The sequence below is a fragment of the Talpa occidentalis genome, unplaced genomic scaffold, assembly GCF_014898055.3.
Source record: "Talpa occidentalis isolate TD23 unplaced genomic scaffold, MPIMG_talOcc4v2.1 talOcc4.10, whole genome shotgun sequence".
NCBI lineage: Eukaryota > Metazoa > Chordata > Mammalia > Eulipotyphla > Talpidae > Talpa > Talpa occidentalis.
In genome coordinates, this window is record NW_023600993.1 from 105,189,825 (window position 1) to 105,201,857 (window position 12,033).

The window sequence follows — 12,033 nt, forward strand, 5'->3', positions numbered from 1 at the left end:
GGCTCCGTGCAGGAGGCGTGTGGACGGCTCAGACGTCTGCGGAGCGTGAGCTCTTGCCAGCTGTCTGTGGCCCGAGATCGTCTTTGCAGGCCCCGATGGGCAGGCCTGTGGTGTGCGCTGAGCATGGCTGTGCGCACATAGTGTGTCCACAGGGGGCCCAGCTGGCCATTTACCACGTGGCGCCCTGTCGTCCTCTGAACCCTCAGCCCTGGCCCATTGTCCTGCTCCTCCTTGAATTCAGGGCTGTGTCTGTTGCTATTATCCTGGCTAATTAATGTAATGAAATAAAACAGTAACCAGCACCCACACGGACTCTGACGGGCCTTACCTGGTGACAGCCTGCACAGGGCTTGGTCCTGCTCCATTCCGCGGGCCTCGCTGCCAGGCCTCGGGACCAGCCTCGGGCATGCCCAGCCCATGGGCACAGCTGCTCTGGGGGAGCTTCCCTCAATTTGTTTAAACAAAATACATGTTATCACTAAGTGGGATTAATTTCAGCGACGTCCCGTGGGAGCAAGTGTCTGGTCCTGAAGGCGCCGTAGGGAGGGAGGCCTGCTTGCAGGGCGGGGTCCTCGAGCCAGGCAGCCACCCTCAGAGAGGCTTCCAGAGCCCCTGGACTCTGACAGCAGTCAGAGACGCTCTCGCTTTGGGGGAAAATTCACCATGTGTGTAATTGAAGTTGTAATTTCACTTCGGGTCCCGCAGGCCCAGATACCCACATGAGTGGGCACCTTGGGGAGTTTCTTGGAGGGGGCAGGGCTGGCAGCTGTGTGAGGCGTCACCCCACAGATGGGGCAGGGACTGTAGTGGGGGCCTCGTGCCCGGCTCCGAGCCACCAGCACAAAACGTGCCCCCCATGCCGGGCCCCCCGTGGTGGGCTGACCCGCCGCTGCCCGCAGCGCGGTCAGGCTCGATGACACAGCCTCGGTGGGCAGCTCCGTCACCCGCCCCCACGGCCTTCCCGAGTCGCTCCCCGGGACATGCTGGAGGCGACGCCTTTCCTGGGGCGCCCATCCCGAGCGGCATCCCTTTCCAGAGGCGCTGAATGGAGCCTGCGGCACTGACTGGTGGGGGAGGAGACAAGGGGTAGGAGGGAAAAGAGGGTGGGGGAGGAATTGCTCGTTAATAGTTCAAAATATTATGGCGTGAAGTTGAAAACTCAGGCAAGCCGAGGCTGGCTCCTGCGCGGCGCCTGCGCGAGCTCCCCCGGCCTGCGGCGGCTCTGCCGGGCCTGGGTCCGGCCAGCAGTGTGTCCAGGGCCCGCGCCAGCACAGCGGTGGGCAGGGACGGGCCCCGGGCGTCTGCTCCCCCGGACGCACCACCCAAGTTCCGCAGCCGGTGGAAGGGCGGCCTGGGAGCCAGCCTGTCCTGCGGTCAGGTGGGCGCGGAGATCCGAGCGGCCGCCGCCGTCTGACAACCTTGCTGCTGAAGCGGAACTTTTTTTTTTTTGAGGGGCTAAGCTGGAAGGTGGCTGAAGGGCTGTGCAGCTCCTAGGGGTGGGTCTTTAGGAAGCGGCATGTCTGGCCCCGTCCGCTAGTCCCAGGCCTGTCTGACTTCCCCGGGCTCTGCTCCCCTGCCCCCCGGGGCATGGCCAGGTCCCTGCCCCTGCCTTGCTCGAGCCCACTGGCCCTGGCTGAGCAGGAGCTGGTTGTCTCTCAGCAGCACCTGGAAGGCTTGGAGGCCCCACCTTTGAGCAGAGACCCACACAGGCCAAGAAGTGCTCCCTTTCCACTGGGGGGCCGTGGGGCAGATGTAATACAGGATGCCCAGCTACATCCGGATTTCAAATACACGATGCACACTGTTTGAGAGCACGCATGATGCCCACGAGGCTTGGGGCTGCTTAGACTAAGTCCCGTGTCATTTATCTGAAATTGAAACGTGGATGGGCCCTGAGGCCGCTGTGCCCCGCAGGCCAGCCTGCCCCCCAGGGACCCCTCTAGCCGCGGGCACAGCGCCCAGGCGGGAAGGCCCGTTGGAAGCACCGGCTCCCTGCCCACCTTATAGACCAAGTCCCCAGGAGATGGTGGAGGCTCGCCTGCCTGTGGGGACTCACCGGTCAGCCCGTCCCTGAGGGCCTCCCTGGCCTGGGCCCGGTGTGGGGGCCGGGGAACGAGGCTGCGGGGCCTGTGAGGAGGCCCAGAATCAGAGCTGCCCCAGTTGTATCAAACCGGAGATAGAGCCAGGGCCTGGGGCCAAACCCTGTGAGGCTCTCGTGGGGAGTCAGGGCTTCCCTCTCTGACCCGTTTGGTCTGGCCCAGCCTGGGGCAGCAGTGTCTTCCTGGGGCACCCAGGATTCAGCAGGCGGGGAGATGCCCCCGGTGCAGGGAGGGGCATGCCTGGATGAGGAGCTAAGGTAGGGTCTGCTTGTGTCCACAGATTGCCTGTGATCCCGACACCCGATGATGTGGGATGGAGGTCCCAGAGCTCACCTGTCCTGCCTCACCTGCCAGGGACCAGCCGGCTCCTGCTCCTGGCCCCCCCGGGGCCCCAGGTGGGCAGGCCTCACCTCACCTGACCCTGGGCCCCGTGATCCTGCCGCCACCGCCAGAGCAAGGCCTGGCCCCCACCGTGTTCCTGAAGGCCCTGCCCGTCCCGCTGCACCACACAGTGCCCCCCGGGGGCCTCCAGCCACGTGCCCCCCTGGTGACCGGCGGCCTGGACGGGGCCAGCGTGCCCTTCATCCTCAGCCCCCTGCTGCAGCCTGAGGGGTCCGGCCCCGCCCCGGTGGCGGGGAAGCCGACGCTGGCTGTGAGCATCGTGGGCGCCCTGCCGGTGCTGTCCCCGGGCCTGGGGCCCGCGCTGGGCAGCCCGGGGCGGGTGCGCGGCGCTGGCCGGTACCTGTGCCCGCACTGCGGCCGGGACTGCCTGAAGCCCAGCGTCCTGGAGAAGCACGTCCGCTCCCACACGGGGGAGAGACCCTTCCCCTGCGCCACCTGCGGCGTCGCCTTCAAGACCCAGAGCAACCTGTACAAGCACCGGCGCACCCAGACGCACCTCAACAACTCCCGCCTGTCCGCAGAGTCCGACGGTGCGGGGGGCGGCCTCCCGGAGGGGGCAGGCAAGGCCGGGGGGCCCTCCGCAGCAGACAGACATGGGGACACCTGGAGCCAGAGGGCGGGTGCTGGGGTGGCCCCGGGGACGGCCCTTTCCCCAGGCGTCCAGGCCACCACGCACCCGTCCCCCGTGGCCAGGAGCCTGGAGACGCAGCCGGACACTGTCCCCTGCTCGGGGCCCCCCAGTGCTGACAGAGAGGCCCCGAGCCCCGGGGCGCCCCCTGTAAGTGCACAGCCCAGGTGGAAGCTGCCGGAACAGAAGTCCCCCACGGCCTTCAAGCCGTGCCCCCTGCAGCAGCCGCCGTCTCAGGCCACTTGCGCGGAGAAGTCCTGGGAGGCCAAGGCCCCGGAGGGGCGGCTGCGGAAGTGCGAGAGCACCGACTCGGGGTACCTGTCCCGCTCGGACAGTGCCGAGCAGCCCCTGGCACCCTGCAGCCCCCTGCACGGCCTGTGGGAGCAGGGCGCGCCAGCCGAGGGTGAGGGCACCCCGGGGCCCGGGGAGCGGGGCGCCGGCCTGGAGCTGGAGAAGCGGCAGCTGGAGGAGCGCATCGCCAGGCTCATCTCGCACAACCAGGCCGTGGTGGACGACCCGCAGCTGGACCACGTGCGGCCCCGCAAGACCGGCCTGTCCAAGCAGGGCAGCATCGACCTGCCCACGCCCCACACCTACCGCGGCTCCTTCCACTTCGACATCCGCGCGCGGGAGCCCGGCCGCCGGCGGCCCACGCCCCTCTGCCCCGCGCGCTCCACCCTCACCCTGCTGGACAAGGCCCGGCCGCTCTTCTTCCACTCCGTCCCCACCCAGCTGTCCACCACCGTGGAGTGCGTCCCCGTCACCAGGAGCAACTCGCTACCGTTTGTCGAGGGCACCAGGACGTGGCAAGAGCTGCGGGACCCCCAGGGCGCCTGTCCCCCGAGGCAGAAGCCGCTGAGCCCCAGGCCCACCCCCACCCCACTGGGGGGCAGCTCGGGGCTGACCTGGGTGGGTGTGCCCAGCGGTCACCCCCGGGCCCTGATCAGACAGTCTGCCGTGGAGGACCGGCCGGGCACGCCCCCCGGGGACACGGCAGCCCCAGCGGAGGACTCCGAGGGCGCGCGGGCAGCTGGTAAGGGCAGGGCGGCCGCCAGGAAGTGTGGTGCGAGGAAGCTGCAGGCGTTCTCCCAGGACAAGTGGCAGGTGTACGGGAACGAGACGTTCCAGAGAATCTACCAGAAAATGAAGACCTGCCGCCCCGGAGGCAGGAAGGCCAAGGAGGCCAGAGCAGGTGGCAGGGCAGAGCCGACTCTTCCCCTCCAGGAAGAGGCCACGGGCCGCCCAGACACCCCGCCCCGGGATGTCAGGACCCCTGTCTGCGGGGACACTCCGGCGGGAGCCACGCTGAGGCCTCGGGGAAGCCCACCGGCCTCAGAGGGCCTCGTGGGGACCGGGCTGCCCAAGCAGAGGGAGACTGCGGCCAGAGCGGGAGGTGGTGGCCAGACCAGAGTGGACAGGGCCGCGTCACCCCCCACCCTCTGCTGCAAAGAAGACCCTGGTTTGAGGAACGAGGACCCTCATCTTTCTCCCCATGGGCCGCTGGAGCTGGGGAGTCAACTGCGGCCAGCACCAGGTCCCCTCGACCCAGCGAGTCCCGGGCCAGTTCTGCCGGGTGCCGAGACGGGTGCTGGGAGGGAGGAGGCGGGCCGGCAGGCCCCGAGCACCAGGAGAGAGCAGGGCTGGGGCGCTGGGGAGCCCCGGCCTGCAGGGGACAAGCTCCCCTCTGAGAGGAAGAAGCTGAAGGTGGAGGAGCAGGGGAGCCAGGAGCAACTGGAGCCTCTGGGAGCAGGAGAAGCCCCCGGTGGGCCCACACAGGCCATCTCCCTGCCAGCCGAGAGCCAGGACAGCCATCTCAGGGAGAAGCCCGGGGGGCCGCGCGGGAGTGGCCGCAGCCCGACGAGGGACAGGGCTGTGCAGCCAGATGTGCCCTCGGAGGCTGCTTCTTCTGTGGCCCTGAAGAGGGTGGAGCCAAGGGACAACGAGCCCCCACTGTATGCTGCAGCAGCCACGCCCGAGCCCCGTTCCCCACTGACCCCCCAATCTCAGGCTCCCAGTGGCCTCACCACCCAGGAAGACACTGCCTTCACCCCTAAATACCTCCTCCGGCTACCTCAGGGAGAGACCCACCCACCCCTGCCTGTCCCCAGGAGCCCAGGACAAAGCCAGGAACCCCTCTGCAGGCGCAGATGGCCTGGGGAGTGTCCATCCTCTGCTCGACCAGGAGTGGGGACCCTCCTGTCTCCTGGTCCAGCCTCAGGCCTGGCCCCAGGAGGAGCAGACTGCTTGAACAAGAGAATGGGGGTGCAGGGAGAAGAGAGGGGGGACACAGCAGACATGAGCACCCCAGCAGCTGGGGAGCCTTTCAGCTCAGCTGCTGGGGCCCCCAGGGGGACAGTTTCCTTCCTGACCACCCCCTCTGACATCCGACACCTCTGTATGGGCAGCACTTTGTCAAGGGCCAGGCCCTCCGGGGATGCCCTCCACTCCTGGGTGCCCAACCAGGAGCTGGGGGCGCCTCCTGGGAACGCCCTGGAAGACCCAACTTCAGGGCCCCTGGCAGGGCCCCGCCAGTGTGGCCAGCCCAGCTGGCCCGAGCCAGCCTCGTCTGCCCACTCAGGGACGCCCTGGGGCGGCGGGGCCCAGAGTCCTTTCCCCACCCTGCGGACCGAGCCCCGGCTCACGTGGTGCTGCCTGAGCCGCAGCCTCCCTCTGCCTGCGGAACAGAAAGGGAGGGCCGCCTCCGTGTACCTGGCCCTGCACGCCCCTGGCCGCAGCCTCCCGGACGAGGGTCGGGACACCCGGCCCGTGAGCAAGGCAGCGCCAGCGCGGGGAGGACAGACCAGCGCCAGCCAGGACGGAGGAGGCCCGGCACGGCCGCCCAAGGTAACAGCCCGCTGGGGGCCGGCCGGGGGGAGGGCATGGTTATCGTGGCCGTGTCCAAAACCGGCGGGCCCGTCCCCTGCCCCGGGGTGGGAGAGAAGCGGGCCACGAGTAAAGACATTTATGAAAAAAAATTTCCGAGGAAAGAATTGCTGTGCTCAAAGCGCTGGGTGAGATATTTTCACGATCAGACATACAGTTTCACTCTGAGTTTCCAGGTAACAGAGGCAAAAGTTGAACGAGACGCTGCCCAGGACAGCTGGCTGGCAATCTAAGCTGACGAGCCAGAAACTCTCATTGAGAGACGGACTTTGACAAGAATCCATCTCTTTAAAGGAGAGAGCCTTTGTACTGGGCGCTCTGGAGAAATCCTGGGGTGACATCCAGCCTATGTCTGAGCTTCCTGGGAGCCGTGGGGAAAAGGGAAGTTGGTGGGTGCTTTAGAGTCCTCACCCGCTGATTCCACGATCACCCAGTGGCTGAGCGCACGCCATCCTGGGAGGGCTGCCACGCACCTGGCTTTGCCTCAAAGACGATTCCCTGCCTTGGGATGGTTGGGTCAAGGCTGATCCTGAGCCTCTGTCTCACTAAACCCCACAGGGTGGGACAAGGCCTGTGCCCCAGAGCCGGGCAGCTGTCCTCTCCTAGGGGGGCAGGTAGCTGTGGCAGCACTTTCTCTGTGCCAAGAGGGGTAGACTCGTGAACGCATTGGGCCCAAGGGCAGGTGACGCCAAGGTTTAGACCCCTCCCTTGGGTTAGGCGTGGGATGTGGGGACTCCTGGGGAGGGAGGCCTGGGGGAGATGATAGGAGCTGACCGTGGTACCCACAGGCTTCTGTTTACACCAAAGGCCTGGGTTTTGCTCTGTGGATCCCTCCCAGGCAGGGTTCCAGAAAGTTCCGCGCAGGAACGCTCAGACAGAAATGCAGCCTTTCCGTGCCTTGATTTCCCCAGAGAGAACCCTTCTGTGTCGTTCCCACCACGAGGGCTGTGAGCAATGTGATGTCAACATGCCTGGTATTTTCAGCTCGCCCGCCCAGTAGCCCCAGGGGTGATGTCCCGGCACCAGGTGCCTGAGCCAGAGTGGAAGACAGGACCGCCTCGTAGGAGGGCGAAGAGGTCTCGCGCGCGCAGCAAGCTGAGCAAACTTGGCACCAGCTCCAAAAGGTAGGGCCGCCTCTCTGTGGTGTCCACGTGCATCCACCCGGAAGTCAGCTGCCTTCTGGCTGGACCCCCAAGAAAAATTTACTGTGGGGTTCCGAAGCAGCCCTGTGCCCACGAATGAGCTGCTGTTTGGGGTCGGGGTCGGGCTCTGCTCTCCCCGTCGGCCCCGGGCGCTGCGGGTGTCAGGGCGGCCTTTCTGGGCCAGGAACCCAGCAAGTATTTGAAATAACCGAGTTGAAAACACATCCATCCAGTTTAAGTCCTGAAGAGAGAGTGTGTAAATTATTTACAGCTTTTATTGCTTTTTAATTATGCAAGCATTGCATGTCCTTTGCAGAGAAACCAGAAAATATAGATGAGGAAGGAGAAGACGATAAAGCTTCCCGTCCCCGTGCAGGCTGCTAATGTGGGTGCCCCTGGGCGCCCCCTGGGCCGGTGCACGTGCACCTGCCGGCGACAGAGGGGGCTGTGGGCGCCGCCCCCATCCATCATGTCCTTCCTCCACTGCCTGGCTCCTCTGCTCCAAACCCTCCTGGCCGCCCCCGCGCACACGCTAGAAAGCAACTCCCTCTTGGTCTCGTTTCCCACCGTCTCCTCCCGACCCCCACCCCACGGTGACTTCCTGCCATCCTGGCCCCTCCTGGGGTCTGCTCCGCACTGGGCCCTGCTCCTGGAGCTGCCTGATCCCTCCACGCCTCGGGCCACTCACCCCCCGACTCGCTCCCTGCCGGCCCCCGTCCTCGCTGGTCTCTGGCACTGCGGCTTCCCAGTCCTTCCCGGGCGCTGAGCCCCGCAGTCGGTGCTGCGCTACCTGCCTGGGCCCAGGGCCCCCCACCCCACTGAGGGCTTGCTGAGGGCCGGGCCCTGCACAGTGACTGAGACAAGGGCTACGACTAGCTGCCCGGGGACTCTGCTTCGAACCAGCCTCACTCCAGAGCCGTGTGCCAGGCAGTGGCCGCCCGGGCCCAGCAGGCAGCAGGTCCATGTCGCCTGGGCTTCCCGGGATGGGTCTCTCGTGGGGGTCTCAGCAGACGAAAGCCAAAGTGCCCCTGCGTTCCTCTGGGGCGCCGTGAGCACTGGTGTCCTGCTGCCTCAGGCAGGCGACAGCATCGGTTGTGCCCCCGGCCCCAGCCAGGCGGGCCCCTCCCGCAGGCCAGCGCTGACTTTCTTCCGTCTCCTCGCGCCGATGCTGGGCACGGACGTCTTCCGGGGAGGTGGGGGTCATATTCTGCCCGCCCTCCGCTCCCACGTGAGGGGCTGAGCACACACACTCGTGCCAATTTGCACGCCCACGTCTGCGGTGTGTGGTGTCTGCTTGTCTGTCGTCACCCCCCGGCACGTGGGGTCTCACCCCAAGAAAGAAGTCTATGTCTTCATTCCCTTTCGCCCCTTCACTCGGGTTACCCTAACAGGCCTCAGAGAATGAGATTCTTCAGCGGCCTCCCCCACCCCCCGCAGGCCTCGGGCCCCAGGGAAAGGGAAAATTCGCGTACCCACAGGGCCGTCCTCGTCTCACAAAAGCAGTAAGTGCAGGACTGTCAGAAAATATACTACAAAGTGATCCAGACTGAACAAGTGCTGACATTTTGCCATATTTGCTCATGAGCCTTAAAAATAAGACAAAATATTTCTTCGTGTGTGGTGCAGGTCCTGTAAGGTGAACACTGCAACAAAGGAAATTACGTGGCTGTATGTACTTGGGACTAGTTGTCTCCATCCACGCTTGCATACTTTGCAAAATAATATGTCTACGAATAAATACAATATTGTTTTGTGGCTTTAAAAGTGTTTATTGCTATCCCGGCATCAGCCACTCTTCAGTGAGACTTTCAAAGACGTTGTCTGTCTTCGTGGGTGCAGGACACTGGTGCCCCCAGGCGATAGTCAGTCATCCCCGTTCTGTAGATTTTTCATCTTATGAGCAGAATGCACTTTGTTTTCCAATCCCTTATCTGTGAACATATAAATTGTTTTCAAAAACTTTTTTTTTCTGGCTTTGCAGTGAACTTGCTTATACGTATCTCTTAGGCGTGATGTAAGAGGTTTTCTAAGAAATGGACCCATGAGTGAAATTGCTGGGTTCTAAGAGAAGCACATTTTCAACCTTGTAAGTTTTACCAAGTCCCTGTACGGGGTGGCTGTGTTGTTTCTCATCCTCCAGCTCTGGGGGGTGAGTGTTACTCCTCCTCCCACACCCTAACCTAGGTTTGTTGTTAACAGATTTTTTTTTTCTCTTTGCATTTCATTTGGATAATTTCTATTGGTGTGCTTTCAGATTCACCAATTTACATCTTCTGTATTTCTATTTTCTTCTAGCTCCTTGACCAAATGAGGCTTCTTGGTCATCCTTTTAAGTTGAATCTTATGGAAGAAATTAATTAAGAGAAATTTTTTTTAAAATTTTATTTTTATATTCCCCATACAATTGCAACCCCCTTATTTTGACCCCAATCCCTCCCCCAACCCCCCACCCCTTATAGAGTGTCTCTGGTTCATAGTTGTTTGTTGATTATGGTTTTCACTTTCTTATAGATATTCATTTTCCTGGTCCCTTATTTAAGTTTTCTAGATTCCTGCCATGAGTGAGACCATCCGGTACTTTTCTTTTTCTTTCTGGCTTCATTTTCTTGCCCAATGAACATGACTTGTAGGCTCTGTATGTCGTCTAGATTTGTTCTGTCACATATGCTGCAGGGAGTGTTCAAGGCCATTGCTTGTTTTTTAAGTCCATTGTATTTAGCCACAGAATTGGGCGTATCTTTCTTCTCATTCCTTTTTGCTTATCAAATCTTCCTTCTGGGATTGTTTTCTTCTGTCTGAAGCATATTCTTTAGAATTTCCTTTAGAGAAGAAAATTCTGGCATTGGTAGGCTGAAAACACATTTATCTCATCCTTGTTGTTGAAAACATTTTTGCAGGGTATACAATCTCAGATTGACGTTATTTTCTCTCAGCACATCAAAGCTCATACTGCATGATCCTCTGACACCCATTTCATGGCAGCAAAGTCTGCTATTAGACTCCCCTCTGTCTTTTGAAGGTCTTTTATCTCTGGCTACTTTAAGATCTTCTTTTAATCTTTGGTATTCCGTCGTCTTTCTTTGATGGCTAAAGGCGTGTGTTATTGTTTATTCCATTAGGAATCCATTGGTTATTATGATCTGTGGATTGATGTCTACCTAGAAAATTTGTAACCATCATTCTTCAAACATTGCCTGTATTTCATTCTCTCTCCTCTTTTTGAAACTTTGGAACAAAGTATATCAAAGCTTCTCTATCTTTCATCTCTCTTAAACCTCATTTTCCAAAACTTTGTCTTTCTGTGCTAAAATCTGGATACTTTGCTCAGAACTATCTCTAAGATGTTACTAGTTTTCTTAGTCCAGAGTTGTTTATTTATTTATTTATTTTTTGCCAAGCTCTATGAGGTATATTGAATTTGGATGAATTTTGCATTTTTAAAGTGTACAGTTTAATTTTGACTTATAAACACACTGTGGGGCAACACAGGCAAGATAATGAAGGTGCCACTGTCCCCCCAAAGCTTGCCTGTGTCCTCGTGTCCCGCTGTAGTTCCTCCTTCCTGTTCTCCTGGCTGCCTTCCCGTGCCCAGGTAGCCACCGTGGGCTTTCTGTCACTGTAGATTGGTTCACATGTTCTAGACTTCGATAGAAAAGGGGGAATCATGTGGCACATGCTCTTAACTTTTTTCCATTTTTCCTTTTCACTCAGCATGATAATTTCCAGGTTTCCCCGTGTTGTTGTATTAACTATTCATTCCTTTTCATTGTGCAGTAGGCGGCATGGAGTGGCTGTGTCGCGGTCTGTTTAGACCCCACTCCTGGGCACACATTTGGTTTGTTTCCATTTTAGGCTGTTAGAAAGAAAAACTACTGTAAGTATTGATGTGCAAGACTTTGCATGAATATATCCTTTAAAGTCTCTTGGCTAAACCTCTAAAAGTGAAATGTCTGCATGGTAAAGTAGATGCATGATTAACTTTTTACAGAAACTGACAAACTATTTTCCAAAGTGCTTGTATCATTTCACCAGCAGTGTGTGAAGACCCAGTTTCCCTCAGTCTTGCCCTCACTTAGTGTGGCTGTTCTCCTTAGTCACTCAAATAGGTGTATAGTGGTGACATTATAGTGTGCATTTGCCTTTTCTTTTTTTTTTTAAAGATTTATTTATTTATTTATTTATACATACATACAAGCACTGGGTACAGTCAGAAGCGCGGGAGGGTGAGAGAATTCACCAGAGCCAGAGCGGGGAGCAGAGCAGGCAGAAGGACCGAAGGACACTGCTGAGGGGAGCAGCGGGCGGCAGGAGAGGTCTGCGCGCCATGCGGGACCCTCCTCCTGTGGCCGGGGAGCAGCCGGGGATTGAACCAGCGCTGCAGAGGCTGCGGGCAGCTTCGCAACCCAGCGCTCAACCGCCGCGCCACCGGGGAGACCCGCATTTGCCTTTTCTTAATGGTGGCTGACAGTAAATATCTTTCACATGCTTATTAGCTATTCACGTGTTTTCTTTGGTGAAATACTGTTCATATCTTTTGCCTATTATAAAAATGGGTTGTTTGTTTTCTTGTTACTGAGTTTTGAAAGTAATTTATACACTCAGTTTATAAGTTCTTTATAAGATATATGATTTGAAAATATTTTCTTCCAATCTGTGCTGTGTTTTAATTCTCTTAACAATGTCTTTTAAAAAACAGACAGTTTAATGTCTGTGTGTAGACATTAAATGATGAAGTCCTACGATCATTCTTTTCTGTTGATTGTTCTTTCAATGTAATAACTACAACAACCTTTCACTGATTTGCTGCCTCAAAGATTTTTATCCTAAATTTTCTTCCAAAGTGTTTTAACATTCAGGCCTGTGATGCATTTTTGCTTAA

General features: G+C 58.8%; 1 protein-coding gene across 1 annotated transcript in view; it reads left to right on the top strand.

The window, feature by feature from the left end:
• Nucleotides 1-2,312: 2,312 nt before the first annotated feature.
• ZNF831 (zinc finger protein 831) overlaps nucleotides 2,313-12,033 on the top strand; it is a 46,696-nt gene continuing 36,975 nt past the window's right edge. The window contains exons 1-3 of the mRNA XM_037501654.1: nucleotides 2,313-2,356; nucleotides 2,454-5,973; nucleotides 8,230-8,347. Of these exons, the coding sequence (XP_037357551.1) occupies nucleotides 2,313-2,356; nucleotides 2,454-5,973; nucleotides 8,230-8,347 (3,682 nt within the window). The remainder of the gene's footprint in view (nucleotides 2,357-2,453; nucleotides 5,974-8,229; nucleotides 8,348-12,033) is intronic.